Source organism: Triticum urartu, chromosome 6A, assembly GCF_056163025.1.
Source record: "Triticum urartu cultivar PI428250 chromosome 6A, HENAU_Tu73, whole genome shotgun sequence".
Taxonomy (NCBI): domain Eukaryota; kingdom Viridiplantae; phylum Streptophyta; class Magnoliopsida; order Poales; family Poaceae; genus Triticum; species Triticum urartu.
In genome coordinates, this window is record NC_141878.1 from 515168992 (window position 1) to 515184224 (window position 15233).

At 45.0% G+C, this 15233-nt stretch overlaps 1 protein-coding gene across 2 annotated transcripts; it reads left to right on the plus strand.

Moving 5' to 3' along the window:
* Positions 1–4091: 4091 nt before the first annotated feature.
* LOC125528004 (putative RNA-dependent RNA polymerase 1) lies at positions 4092–10413 on the plus strand. Of its 2 annotated transcripts, none has more exons than XM_087528558.1 (5): positions 4092–4357; positions 5240–5787; positions 6493–8339; positions 8608–8758; positions 9340–10413. In XM_087528558.1, exons 2-5 carry the CDS (start codon positions 5260–5262, stop codon positions 10162–10164), a joined length of 3351 nt encoding a protein of 1116 aa, XP_087384684.1. In that variant the 5' UTR covers positions 4092–4357; positions 5240–5259; the 3' UTR covers positions 10165–10413. The 2 variants fall into 2 exon arrangements, with proteins under 2 accessions (XP_087384684.1, XP_087384685.1); XM_087528559.1 differs by having other exon boundaries at positions 4092–4353.
* The last annotated feature ends 4820 nt before the right edge of the window (positions 10414–15233 follow it).

Consider the following 15233-nt stretch of genomic DNA (forward strand, 5'->3'; position numbering starts at 1 on the left):
AGTAATGCAATAAGAATGATGACATGATGTAGACAAGATCTATTTATGTAGAAATAGACCACATCTTGTTATCCTTAATAGGAACGATACATACGTGTCGGTTCCTCTTCTGTCACTGGGATCAAGCACCGTAAGATCGAACCCATCAGAAAGCACCTCTTCCCATTGCAAGATAAATAGATCAAGTTGGCCAAACAAAACCCAAATATCAAAGAAGAAATACGAGGCTATAAGTAATCATGAATATAAGAGATCAAAAGACTCAAATAACTTTCATGGATAAAAACATAGATCTGATCATAAACTCAAAGTTCATCGGATCCCAACAAACACACCGCAAAAAGAGTTACATCAAATAGATCTCCAAGAGACCATTGTATTGAGAATGAAGAGAGAGAGAGAGAGAGAAAGCCATCTTGCTACTAACTACGAACCCGTAGGTCTACAATGAAATACTCATGCATCATCGGACAGGCACCAATGAGGATGATGAACCCCTCTGTGATGGTGTCTAGATTGGATCTGGTGGTTCTGGAACTTGCGGCGGCTGGAATTGATTTTCGTCGACTCCCCTAGGGTTTCTGGAATATTGGGGTATTTATAGAGCAAAGAGGCGGTGTGGGAGGCCACTGAGGTGGGCACAACCCACCTGGGCGCGCCCTGGTGGATTGTGCTGCCCTCGGAGCACCCCTTAGGTACTTTCTTGGCCCATACGGTGTCTTCTGGTCCAGAAAAAATCCACAAAAAGTTTCGATGCGTTTGGACTCCGTTTGGTATTGATTTCATGCGATGTAAAAAACAAGTAGAAAACAACAACCGGCACTGGGCACTATGTCAATAGGTTAGTCCCAAAAAAGATTGTAAAATGATTATAAAACATCAAAAAATGATAATATAACAACATGGAACAATAAAAAAATTATAGAAACGTTGGATACGTATCAGGGCGCATAAATTGCCGCCGCAAGATCCCGTACGGAGGTGGCGAGGTCGGTAATCCACCTCTCCTGGATGCGATTGCTGCCGGCGATGACCGAAGTGGGTGGGGCGTGGCGAGGACGGTGACTCTAACAACGGAGAAACCGAAGGGGCGGTGAGGGGGGGGGGAGAGCGTGTGAACTACCAAGTGTGGTGACGGGAAGGGGCAAGGGGAGTTATGAGACGCCTCTTGTCTCCCATGCTTCCCTGCGCGTGCAAGCGCTCGCCACGTGTGGCTCGAGCGAGCCTGGCTCGCAAAAAAGGGCCTATTGGGCTGTTCCTCCATAGCCCGGCCCAGACCTGCTTTGAGGTTTGTGCGGGCCAGCTTTTAGATGCAACCCAGGCAACCAAACGGGCCGAAAACTGCTCGCCCAGGCGTGACTGAACCTAATGCAGCCTACCAAACGCATTCCTAATTCTCCGGAAACGATTAGCTTTGGATGGCGAACCGCCGTCGGATTGTGAAGACCGTACGCATGTAACCAAGTAGAAAGGTCGTGCTTTCGGTCTTCCATTAGAGGGCGGTTCGCATGATCGTCATCAACCGTCCGAGGGACTTCAAGTACGATTTACACCGACTCGTCTACTTTCGCTGCACTCTGGAGTCGGTAACGATCGTTGATCCAAACCCTATATGCATCTTCATATTGTTCTGGGTGTTCGTAGGGCAATTTTTGTTTTCTACTACGTTCCCCAACACTTGTCGATGATCATTTTTTTAAGAAGATTGGGAATTATTGATCTGATTGACATGCCATGCAAATTGATAGGGAGGGCTATGTTGTTCTTGAAGAATTAATTTATGGACAAGGAAGCGAACAAAGCTATCTCGATAGAATCCATATGGGAGTAATTTGGTAGGAAATGAGGCAAGTTGATTATGGCGAGAATGTGCAAATGATTGACAATCAGTTGCTTCCATTCAAAGCCTGGCGATCAATTATATTTGGGTTGGAGGTACTGTAGCTCATCCGACAAAACAACCCTCAAGGAGAAAACCTCCACCTGGTATTCTAAAGCTCTATGTTGATGTGTCTTTTTCATACGAGAACAATTCTACATCTTGTGGAGCCTTTGTTTGCAGGGGCACATGCAGGCTTCAGGCTGCCAGGGCCATGTCCAGGGGTGCAACAAGCAATCCCTTCGTTGACTGTAGAAGTAGTGATTGCAACATTAATCACTATAGATACAAGGCTAGCCTGTGGCTTGGGCAGATCCTCACTATAACACAGATTGTTTGAAATGACAAAAGAGATTTCATTGCAGCAGAGAACCTACACGTTGGATCGACCATCGACGCTTAAATCACTGAGGCCATGGCGCTTAAGAGAGGCCTGGAGATGGCTTCGTATATTGGAGTCCGATACCTCATGGTGCAGTCTGGCTGTGCGCAGCTGGTGAATTTTATGAATAGATGAGCCCCTACTCCTACCATGGCTGCTCCAATCATTGAAGATTGTTTTGAATTATGTATGTATAGGTTTGAAAAGATTATTATCGAGCATTATATGCATGCCACATAGTGTTGCCCATGAGCTAACGAGCATGGCAAGGGTTCATCCTCCGTCATTGTGGATGGAGAACCAACCCCAATCGACCGTGGATTGATTGTTGACGATGTTTCTCTGTTTAATCGAGTTGATCAAAATAAAGTTAGCGCATTATCTAAATATCTATATATAAATTAGTAATACAACCAGTACTATATTGCCTACATATATCCGTGAAGATTTCGGAGCGCAATCAACGAACCTTTGACATACCCAGCCCTATCTATCCCACTCCACTCCTGCATTCCATATCCCGCATTGCTCGGCCCCACCAACTCTGTTGCTTTAAATGTTACGTGCATATTGACCGACACTCCTCAAGTCCCCCTCCACAGTCTCCCCGCCTCCGCCTCGGTGACAAAACCATTGGGCAATCGCCAGCTCCGCTTCCCCTCGCCCATCCATCTTCCTCGATTCCGTCCTCCAGATCCATCGGATTCCTGCCGCCGCTCTCTGCTCCCCGCCTTGCAACTTGCTGCGCCGACGGCGACGGGAGCCAGCGACAGACAAAAAAGCCATTCCTGCCGCTGGTCCTAGGCCGGAGTGGGGTCGGCTTCATCCCTTCCTTCCGTTGCTGGTAAGGAACCCCACTCGGTCGGACGGATCATCCCCATGAGTACGTTTCGTTCTTAGCTCATCTGACAATCGACCGCTTCCATTTAAAGCATGTCAATCAATTATACTCACAGTGGAGGTACATTAGCTCATCCGACACAACAACCCTCATGGAAAAACCTCCAACCGGCATGCTAAAGCTCAATGTTGATGCATCCTTTTCGTACGAGGACGGTTCTACAACTTGTGAAGCCATTGTTCACAAGGGCATAGGCAGGCCTCAGGCTGCTAGGGCCATGGCCCGAGGCTCAACAAGCAATCCCTTCGTTGATTGTAGCAACAGTAATCATTGTAGATGCAAGGCTAGCCTGGGCTTGGGTGGATCCTCGCTTCGGCACTGGTTGTTCGGAATGACCAAGTGGATTTCGTTGCAGCACATAACCTGCATATTGGATCGACCATCGATCCTCAAACCGTGGAGGCCATGGTGCTTAAGTGAGGCATGGAGCTATTTCGAATATCCGAGTCTGGTACCTCATGACGCAGCCTATTGTGTGGAACTGGTGAACTTTATGAATAGGGGAGTCCATGCTTCTACCGCGGCTGCTCCAATCATTGAAGATGAGAAAATTATTATCGAGCATTATATGTGTGCCACAAATAGTGTTGCCCATGAGCTAACGAGCATGGCAAGGGTTCATCCTCCGTCATTGTGGATGGATAACCCACCTCAATCAATCCATGGATTGATTGTTGACGATGTTTCTCTGTTTGATTGAGTTGATCGAAATAAAGCTAGCGCATTATCTAAAAAACTAAAAAATAAAAAAATAGAAATGGGACTTTTTATTGTCTGCCTATCCGTTGAACATTTCGGAGCGCAACTAACGAACCTTGGACATTTCGGAGCCCCTCCATTCCATACCCCGCACCCCCCGGCCCCACCAACCCAGTTGCTTTTAATATTACGTGCACATTGACCGACACTCCTCAAGTCCTCCTCCGCAGTCTCCTCGCCTCCGCCTCGGCGACAAAACCATCGGGCAATCGTCAGCTCCGTCTCCCCTCCCCTCCCCTCGCCCATCCGCCCTCCCCGATTCCCACCCTCAGATCCATCGGACTCCCGCCGCCGCTCTCCGCTCTCCGCTCCCCGCCTCGCGACCTGCTGCGCCGGCGGCGCCGGGAGCGAGCGAGCGGCAGACAAAAAGCCATTCCCGCCGCTGGTCCTGGGCCGGGGTGGGGCCGGCTTCGTCCCTTCCTTCTGCTGCTGGTAGGTAAGGAACCCTAGCTCGATCGGACGGATCATCCCCGCGAGCGCGTTTCGTTGTTGGGGGTTCTTCCATCTTTGCTCTGCTGTGGTGGCATTGAGCAGCCGGGCCGCGAATCGTTCGCAGCTTGCTCGCTTCGTCCGCGGCTCCATTAGGCTCTTCCTCTGCAGCGCGCGGGATCAATCGGAGTTTACTTCGTCTAGGTTAGATCGATCACAGTTTTTGCGATGGGATTTGGTGCCCAGGTTCGAGCGCGGCTTGTTTTCCTGAATTTTGCGGGAATCCAACTAAACCCCCAAACCCCACGCTCGGCCCGCCCCTGCTTCGCCAATAATAGAGGGCGTTGCATTTCTTTTCGGAACGAATAAACAGGGCAGGTGAAGAATCGTAGCGGGTGTAGAGCTCGGGGGAAATGTACGTCCCTGATTGTTTTATCGACAATTTTTTGGGGTTCGCCTATTTTTTGCCGTTCGCCTATTTTTTGCCGTTGACCTTTTTAGCAGTTCTTGGTTTCTTGCTTTACCCGAGCTGTCTGTTTGCTAGTGCCTGATGAAGTGGGATGTCTGTTCTTTTGTCGGCATGTTTATGCTACTGCATTGTGATAGGATTTATGCCACTGCAGTTCTTAGTTTTGGGTGAAACCGTTGCATACGGATCTACTTAGTTTTGGGTGAAACCGTTTGATTGTTTATGTATTTATTACTAGTACCAGTGTTTGACATTCCTTACTTCTTTATTAGTTTAGAGATCCAAATAAAACAACTCAAATGTAAAACTGCAACATGGATTTCTTCCTAAATACGTAGAAGACCTGACATATATCTGCAGATCTGTCTATGCTTTCCAGTGGCTGACTGTTTTTTTTATCATGATTATGCCCTCATGTAGTTTTGGTATGCACCATCACCATGGGCGGCAAGACTATTCAGGTGTCAGGGTTTCCTTCAACTGTCAATGCTGACCATGTCAAGGATTTGTTGGAAAAAATTGTTGGTACTGGCAACGTCTTTGCGATCAAGCTCAGGCCTCCAAAGAACATCTCTGCAAACTCAAAATCTTTTGCCATTGTTCAGTTCCAGTCTGAGGCACATGCTTCGCTGGTGTTGAATGCGGCCCGACGGAATGCACTTAGGAGTGGAAGTAATCATCTGAAGGCCCGATATGCAGAGCGTGACATTGTTCCAAGACCGAGAACTACGATTTTTAATCTACAGGATGCAACACTGCATTTTGGCTGCCTTCTGAGGGAAAAAGTTCTATCTGTTCTGTGGAGCGGAACAAATGTTTCCGTTGAGTTTGGATTTGCTATGAAGAGGATTGACTTTTGCCTGATCTACAACTCGAAGAAATACAAACTTGAACTCTCCTACGAGAGCATATGGGAGATCCAGCTTCATCGTCCACCTGGGTTGCAAAAAAAGTTCCTTCTGATTCAGGTATGTTGGTTGTACAACACATGTATATGTATGCTTGACATGCTTTTCATGAATTCATAGTAGTATTTTTACTTGCATATCATTTTTCCTTTTCTGTTGCTGCGAATTGTAGAGTACAGTATAAGTACATTACTGTGTTCACATTGTTTTCAAGTGTATAACTATTGTCTTCATATTACAGCTTCTGCATGACAGATGTAATTTTGTTTTTGTAAATATTAAAATAGTTCACACATGTTTCTTCTGCTTGTCAACTTGTGCCAGAAACAATATAATTGCTACATTTCACTTTGTTGCCTTTTGGTCATTGATCATTTGCTGTATTTGGAATGCTGGAGCCTGGAGGTGCACTTGAATTTTGTAGAGTTCAGCTTTGCTGTTAGTGTTTGCTCTTTCTTGATTCTTCTGTTATATATATACTGGGAAAATGTTTATGTGTTGTTAAGTGTACAACAATAATTCTCTAGAGTACTGATAAAGTGATAATCAATCTATATAAAGTTATGCTAGTTGATTTTTAATTTATAGCCCAAGATGATGGGATGGGAACACCAATTGCTATAATACAGTTTCCATTATTTCCTCAATGGTTGCATGCATCTTTAAATGCCGATCAACATCTGTAACCATTTTTAGTTGTTTCTGTTTATTGAAAGCTCAGAGATTTTTGTTAACCTCAGTTGGAGAAATGTATCCGTTTCTCAGGTTCAGGCTGCTCCGAAAATTTACGAACAAAATATACGCCGTTCTGGTTCTATGTACGATGATCCTTTATTCAACTATTCTAGGGATGATACAGATGACCAGTGGACCAGAACAACTGATTTTACCCCATCAGCCAGCATTGGGCAATCATATATCCTATGTCTGGAGCTACCACATATTTGTTATCTCCCGAACATCCGAGAGTACTTTGTTTACTATGAAGTACACGATGACGTCTTCCATCTCCAGCGTGGACATTCATATTCAAGCAATACTTGCTTTGTTCCAGTTGTGAAATCTCATCATTTCACTGATGTCCCCTACGAGATACTCTTTAAGATCAACCACTTGGTTCAGAATGGGACACTTAGTGGGCCAACACTTGATGACAACTTCTACCGTCTGGTCAGCCCAGGATATGAATGTATTGACCATATAAAGCGTGCACTTGAAAAGATGTCATACCTAAAAAAGACTTGTTTGAATCCAACAAAGTGGTTATCTGAACAATACAAAAAAAATCGAAGATCACGCTACATGTTAAAATCACCAAACATAACCCTGGATGATGATGGGTTGGTATATGTCTACAGGGTGCAAATTACCCCTGCGAAAGTGTACTTTTATGGTCCTGAGATTAATGTCTCGAATCGTGTTGTACGGCATTACGCTGCTGATTTGGATAACTTCCTTCGGATTTCGTTTGTTGATGAGGACTGTGAGAAGCTTCGTTCAACTGATTTATCACAACGCTCTGCTCCAGGAAATAATACAAGGAGGACTGCTCTTTATAACAGAGTTCTTTCGGTCCTTTCAAATGGCATCACTATCGGTGACAAGCACTTTGACTTTCTGGCTTTTTCTTCAAGCCAGCTCCGAGATAACTCTGCATGGATGTTTGCTTCTCGAACGGGGTTATCTGCCAGTGACATCAGGGAGTGGATGGGGGACTTCCGTAATATTAGAAATGTGGCAAAGTATGCTGCAAGGCTTGGTCAGTCTTTTAGTTCCTCAACAGAAACTTTGAAAGTGCATAAGTACGAGGTGAAAGAAGCTCCAGATGTAACAAACGGAACAAAGTATGTATTCTCGGATGGAATTGGAACCATTTCAGCTGATTTTGCAGATGAAGTGTCTAAGAAGTGCAACTTGACCTGCTTTACTCCCTCCGCTTTTCAAATAAGGTATGGAGGTTACAAAGGTGTTGTCGCTATTGATCCAACATCACGCTGGAAACTATCTTTAAGAAAAAGTATGTCAAAGTTTCAGTCAGAAAACATCACACTTGATGTCCTTGCATACAGCAAGTACCAGCCATGTTTCCTGAACCGGCAGTTAATCACTCTTCTTTCGACACTCGGAGTCAGAGATAGCATATTTGAACTGAAGCAACAAGAAGCTGTGAAGCAGTTGAACAGAATGGTAGCTGAACCACAAGCTGCTATTGATGCAATTGAGCTTATGCCCATGGGTGAGGTTACAAATGTTGTTAAAGAGTTGCTGTTATGTGGCTACCAGCCGGATCTTGAACCATATGTTTCTATGCTTCTACAAACCTTTAGAGCATCCAAGCTGCTAGAATTGAAAACGAGGTCAAGGATATTTGTCCCAAAAGGGCGAGCAATGATGGGATGCCTGGATGAAACCCGCACACTGGAGTATGGACAGGTATTCATTCAAGTTTCTAATAGTGCAGATAACCGTGGAAAGTCCATCGTAACTGGAAAAGTTGTCGTTGCCAAAAACCCTTGCATCCACCCTGGTGATATCCGTATTCTCCAGGCTGTTCAAAGTCCTCTTTTGGGCCACATGGTTAACTGTGTTGTCTTTCCACAGCTGGGGCCAAGGCAAGTATTTAGTAATGCATTCTTCTATGTTTTCCAGTAACTTTTTTTTAGCAAAATCTCATTTCTGGAATAATGTTCTTTCTGATTTGGTAGAAAGCATCAATTGAAAGTGAAATAGCTTTGTACATTTAAATCGAAGAACCTTTTGCTAGTGAAGTTTAGGCGCTCCTCATGGGTGTCATGTGATCCTTCACTATTTCTTGGATGTACTACTCTTGTTTTGTTTGTCCTTTGTTATTGAAATCAATGTCGAATTTTGTTCGTGCAGGCCTCATCCTAATGAATGTTCAGGGAGTGATCTTGATGGGGACATATATTTTGTTTCATGGGACCCAGATCTCATTCCAACTCGTATGGTGGCGCCTATGGACTATACTCCAGCACCAACAGAAACATTAGATCATGATGTTATGATTGAGGTATTTTATGTTTGTAGCCCAGATTGTTCATTTTTCATGCCATTCACGATAACGTCTGTACACCTGTTGGCTGTTGCCATGAACTGTCATTTAGTCGTGCTTCTGATTGTGAATTTCCTTTCGATTCTGGTTCTTGCATTTCTGAAGAGTTGACTACTTAAACCTATTTTCTGAGTCTGCAGGGTTTTAATTTATTTGTTTGTACTTCCGCCAGTCCAAAATGTAGATCTTTTTAGAGTTGAGCACATGAACTAGAGGTGGTGGTAACATGCCAATGTTACCCTTCATTCATTTCATGTGCTCTCTGTTCCTTCCAATACAATAAGTGCTACAGTATAGGCTCAATTCTTTGATGAAACTAATGTGGGGCTAGATTGGAACACATGAGAAGTGTATTGTGAATGTAGAAGGACCTACATTTTGGATGGAATTGAAAAGACTACAAGGACCTACGTTTTGGATCGGAGGAAGTAGGAAGATAAATCTGTTTCTTCTCATTGTCTATTACTTGCAAGGAAATTCCAAGCATCTTGTAAAACAAATCTGACACCCTGCTTTGGAACGACTCTAATATCATGCAGGAAGTACATGAGTATTTCACAAATTACATAGTTAATGAGAGTCTGGGAATCATTGCCAACGCACACGTAGTCTTTGCGGATAGGGAAATCCTGAAGGCTGAAAGTACACCATGCATTAAGCTGGCAGAGCTCTTCTCCATTGCTGTTGATTACCCAAAGACAGGAGTGCCGGCTCAAATTCCGCCTGAACTACATGTGAAGGAGTACCCAGATTTCATGGAGAAGCTCGACAGGGCTACCTATGTATCCAAGGGAGTAATAGGGAAGCTCTACCGGGAAATTAAGAAGCAGAACCCTCACATTGGACACTTCACAAAGGATGTGGCAAGGCGGTCCTATGACACTGATTTGATAGTTGATGGCTACCAAGACTACATTACCGAAGCTGTGTGGTTCAAGGAACAGTATGACTTCAAGCTGGGTAATCTGATGGAGCACTACGGAATAAATAGCGAGGCTGAGATAATAAGTGGATGCATTCTTAAGATAGCAAATAATTTTACCAAGAAGAACGACGCCGATGCTATCAGGCTGGCGGTGAAATCTTTGCGGAAGGAAGCAAGGTCATGGTTCTGCGAGATGGGTTCAGATGAGAGCGGAGGTGGTCACGAGGCCTCGGACGCCAAGGCATCCGCTTGGTATCATGTTACCTATCACCCTGAGTACTGGGGTTGCTACAATGAAGGATATGATCACCGGCCACACTTCATCAGCTTTCCGTGGTGTGTCTATGACAAGCTGATTCTCATCAAGCGGAAGAAGAACTTTGTCAGGAAGATGCTCAATCTCGAGAACAGAATGAGACGGAGCACGATATTCGGCTGAGTGCGACCATCAGGTCGTTGTTGGTCTTGTACATATATTTGAACATGTCGATTCTTGTGCTAGAATGATCGCCGAAGAGCAATTGTAATTGTTGACTCAGATGTGTTGATGTACATGTGGCTACGAGCCTACGAAGTACTGCGAACCTTGTGGGCAAGCAGAAGTGTGTGGGCATTTGGATGCCGTCGTTGAATGTATTTCTGTGGTTTGATCTGTAATCTTACCCAGGTTTCCCCTGCTTTTAGGTCATATTCGTACTGCATTGCGTTGAAAATTTGAAATGTATGGAAGACCCAACTTCAGCTTGATTGTATGACAAGTACTCCCTCCGTCCCAAAATATAAGAACGTTTTTAACACAAGCATATGGAGTGAATTGCAAGAAACCACCACATTTAGGGCTTATCTTGCAGAAAACAACGTGGTCGCTAATCATTTACAAAAGCCATCGTGAATTCAGTAACAGTTTTGTAGATTGCACTGAACATGTAATTCCGCGCGGTTGAGGGCGTTTCCGACATGTGGGGCCCAATATGCGTGACGTGGCGTAACGGACGCGCTGACGGCGCCATTTGAGCGTACATCTTGTCGAGCCGGACCGACCGACCGACGGCGCCCGACCAGACAAGATCTGCTCCGTCCTCTCCCTCCAGCTCCAATCCATGGCGACGACGAAACCTAGCGGCGTGGACGGGGGCGGGGGAGTTGCTGCCGGTGGGGATGCTCTGGGCGGCGGTGCTGGAGATCCACCGGAGTTCTGCGGGAGCTCCAATCCGTCGAGCGCGCTGCCTCTTCCCCAACCGCCGTCACCGCCGAAGTCGTTGGAATACGCGGCGGCTACTGCGTTCGCCCAGGCGGTGAAGGCCAATCCGACGGGCAACCACCATTTTGCCTCCTCCTTCGGCGGTGTGGAGTAAGTCATCCTCCTCCTTTGTCATTTCCCCGATTGGTATTCTAGGGTTAGGGTTGTAGTGTTAGGGTTCTATGGTTGGTGTTCTTGGGTAGTTGTAGTACGGCTAAGGTTGTAGTGTTAGGGTTCTAGCATTAGGGTTAGTGTTAGCTGTTAACTGAATTTTCAGTAAACTGTTAACTGTGTACTGAATTTATTGAACACTCGATATTGTTAACTGAATTTTTTGAAGATTGTTAAGTGGATTTTAACACTGTTAACTGAATTTCTGTTGCCAACAATTTTAACTCTGTTAACTGAATATTGTGAACACTGTTAGCTGTTAACTGAATTTATTGATAATTGTATGCTGTTAACTGAATTTTGTTTACACTGTTAACTGGATTTTAACACTCTAAACTGAATTTCTGTTGCCACCAATGAGACCTCTTAACAATAATTGTGAACACTGTTAAATGCATTTTATCTGAATTTGTAGCTTGGATGATGAAGAATGGGAAGTGAGGTTCCATTTCCTAGACAGAGATAACTTAGAAAGAACAATCTGTTTATCAGACATAACCTTCTGGAATCTCATTGCCCTAATAGAGGTAGAAGGCTATAGTTCAAGGGATTTTATGTATTATGTTAGAGATCCAGGAGTTGGTGTGTCAGGAATGGAAGAATTAACTGATGATGACAAGGTGGAAGAAATGTTGGATGACATAGCTAGTAAAGGAAAGAATGTTGTTAACATTACAGTTATGAGAAGTGATGCACCTAGACCAGTTGATTTGAACATTGGTCATGCTTATGAAGAGCAGGTTTCTTTGTCAGAAATAGGTGTACCAGTTGTCTATGAGGTAGACAATTCAGGAGTTCTTTTCCCCAGTCCAGTGAAATGAAGGAAATATGCCCTAGAGGCAATAATAAAGTTATTATTTATTTCCTTATATCATGATAAATGTTTATTATTCATGCTAGAATTGTATTAACCGGAGACATAATACATGCGTGAATACATAGACAAAAACATAGAGTCACTAGTATGCCTCTACTTGACTAGCTCGTTATCAAAGATGGTTATGTTTCCTAACCATAGACATGAGTTGTCATTTGATTAACGGGATCACATCATTAGGAGAATGATGTGATTGACTTGACCCATTCCGTTAGCTTAGCACTTGATCGTTTAGTTTGTTGCTATTGCTTTCTTCATAACTTATACATGTTCCTATGATTATGAGATTATGCAACTCCCTTTTACCGGTGGAACACTTTGTGTGCTACCAAACGTCACAACGTAACTGGGTGATTATAAAGGTGCTCTACAGGTGTCTCCGAAGGTACTTGTTGGGTTGGCGTATTTCGAGATTAGGATTTGTCACTCCGATTGTCGGAGAGGTATCTCTGGGCCCTCTGGGTAATGCACATCACTCAAGCCTTGCAAGCATTGCAACTAATAAGTTAGTTGCAGGATGATGTATTACGGAACGAGTAAACAGACTTGCCGGTAACGAGATTGAACTAGGTATTGAGATACCGACGATCGAATCTCGGGCAAGTAACATACCGATGACAAAGGGAACAACGTATGTTGTTATGCGGTCTGACCGATAAAGATCTTCGTAGAATATGTAGGAGCCAATATGAGCATCCAGGTTCCGCTATTGGTTATTGACCGGAGACGTTTCTCGGTCATGTCTACATAGTTCTTGAACCCGTAGGGTCCGCACGCTTAAAGTTCGGTGACGATCGTAATTAGGGTTTTTGTGTTTTGATGTACCGAAGGTTGTTCGGAGTCCCGGATGTGATCACGGACATGACGAGGAGTCTCGAAATGGTCGAGACATAAAGATTGATATATTGGAAGCCTATATTTGGATATCGGAAACGTTCCGGGTGAAATCGGGATTTTACCGGAGTACCGGGGGGTTACCGGAACCCCCCCGGGGGTTATTGGGCCTACATGGGCCATAAGGGAGAAGAGGAGGGCCGTCCAGGGCAGGCCGCGCGCCCCCTCCCCCCTAGTCCGAATAGGACAAGGAAGGGGGGGGCGCCCCCCTTTCCTCTTTCTCCCTTCCTCCTTCCTTTTCCAACAAGGCGAGAGGGGGGAGTCCTACTCCCGGTTGGAGTAGGACTCCTCCAGGCGCACCCATAGGGCCGGCCGCACCTCCCCCTCTCCCTCCTTTATATACTGAGGCAAGGGGGCACCCCATGACACACAAGTTGATCCTCGTGATCGTTCCTTAGCCGTGTGCGGTGCCCCCTTCCACCATATTCCACCTCGGTCATATCGTAGCGGTGCTTAGGCGAAGCCCTGCGTCGGTAGAACATCATCACCGTCATCACGCCGTCGTGCTGACGAAACTCTCCCTCAACATTTTGCTGGATCGGAACTCGAGGGACGTCACCGAGTTGAACGTGTGCAAAACTCGGAGGTGCCGTACGTTCGGTACTTGGATCGGTCGAAGCAGGAAGACGTACGACTACTTCCTCTACGTTGTGTCAACACTTCCGTTGCCGGTCTACGAGGGTACGTAGACAACACTCTCCCCTCTCGTTGCTATGCATCACCATGATCTTGCGTGTGCGTAGGAATTTTTTTGAAATTACTACGTTCCCCAACACTGGCATCCGAGCCTAGGTTTTATGCGTTGATGTTGTTCACGAGTAGAACACAAGTGAGTTGTGGGCGATATAAGTCATACTGCTTACCAGCATGTCATACTTTGGTTCAGCGGTATTGTTGGATGAAGCGGCCCGGACCGACATTACGCGTACGCTTACGCAAGACTGGTTCTACCGACGTGCTTTGCACACAGGTGGCTGGCGGGTGTCAGTTTCTCCAACTTTAGTTGAACCAAGTGTGGCTATGCCCGGTCCTTGCGAAGGTTAAGACAACACCAACTTGACAAACTATTGTTGTGGTTTTGATGCGTAGGTAAGAACGGTTCTTGCTAAGCCCGTAGCAGCTACGTAAAACTTGCAACAACAAAGTAGAGGACATCTAACTTGTTTTTGCAGGGCATGTTGTGATGTGATATGGTCAAGACATGATGCTAAATTTTATTGTATGAGATGATCATGTTTTGTAACCGAGTTATCGGCAACTGGCAGGAGCCATATGGTTGTCGCTTTATTGTATGCAATGCAATTGCGCTATAATGCTTTACTTTATCACTAAGCGGTAGCGATAGTCGTGGAAGCATAAGATTGGCGAGACGACAACGATGCTACGATGGTGATCAAGGTGTCGCGCCGGTGACGATGGTGATCATGAAGGTGCTTCGGAGATGGAGATCACAAGCACAAGATGATGATGGCCATATCATATCACTTATATTGATTGCATGTGATGTTTATCTTTTATGCATCTTATCTTGCTTTGATTGACGATAGCATTATAAGATGATTCCCCACTAAATTATCAAAGTATAAGTGTTCTCCCTGAGTATGCACCGTTGCGAAAGTTCTTCGTGCTGAGACACCACGTGATGATCGGGTGTGATAAGCTCTACGTTCAAATACAATGGGTGCAAAACAGTTGCACACGCGGAATACTCAGGTTTAACTTGACGAGCCTAGCATATAACAGATATGGCCTCGGAACACGGAGACCGAAAGGTCGAGCGTGAATCATATAGTAGATATGATCAACATATTGATGTTCACCCTTGATACTACTCCATCTCACGTGATGATCGGACATGGTTTAGTTGATTTGGATCACGTGATCACTTAGAGGATTAGAGGGATATCTTTCTAAGTGGGAGTTCTTAAGTAATATGATTAATTGAACTTAAATTTATCATGAACTTAGTACCTGATAGTATCTTGCTTGTCTATGTTTGATTGTAGATAGATGGCTCGTGCTGTTGTTCTGTTGAATTTTAATGCGTTCCTTGAGAAAGCAAAGTTGAAAGATGATGGTAGCAATTACACGGACTGGGTCCGTAACTTGAGGATTATCCTCATTGCTGCACAGAAGAATTACGTCCTGGAAGCACTGCTAAGTGCCAAGCCTGCTGCAGGAGCGACACCAGATGTTATGAACGTCTGGCAGAGCAAAGCTGATGACTACTCGATAGTTCAGTGTGCCATGCTTTACGGCTTAGAACCGGGTCTTCAACGACATTTTGAATGTCATGGAGCATATGAGATGTTCCAGGAGTTGAAGT

What these genes read in the sequence shown, in the direction of transcription:
- LOC125528004 (XM_087528558.1), top strand. Translation starts at nt 5,260, where the DNA reads ATGGGCGGCAAGACTATTCAGGTGTCAGGGTTTCCTTCAACTGTCAAT. An exon ending in AAAAGTTCCTTCTGATTCAG is followed by an intron (nt 5,788 to 6,492) that starts GTATGTTGGTTG and finishes TCCGTTTCTCAG; the next exon opens with GTTCAGGCTGCTCCGAAAAT. An exon ending in TTTCCACAGCTGGGGCCAAG is followed by an intron (nt 8,340 to 8,607) that starts GCAAGTATTTAG and finishes TTGTTCGTGCAG; the next exon opens with GCCTCATCCTAATGAATGTT.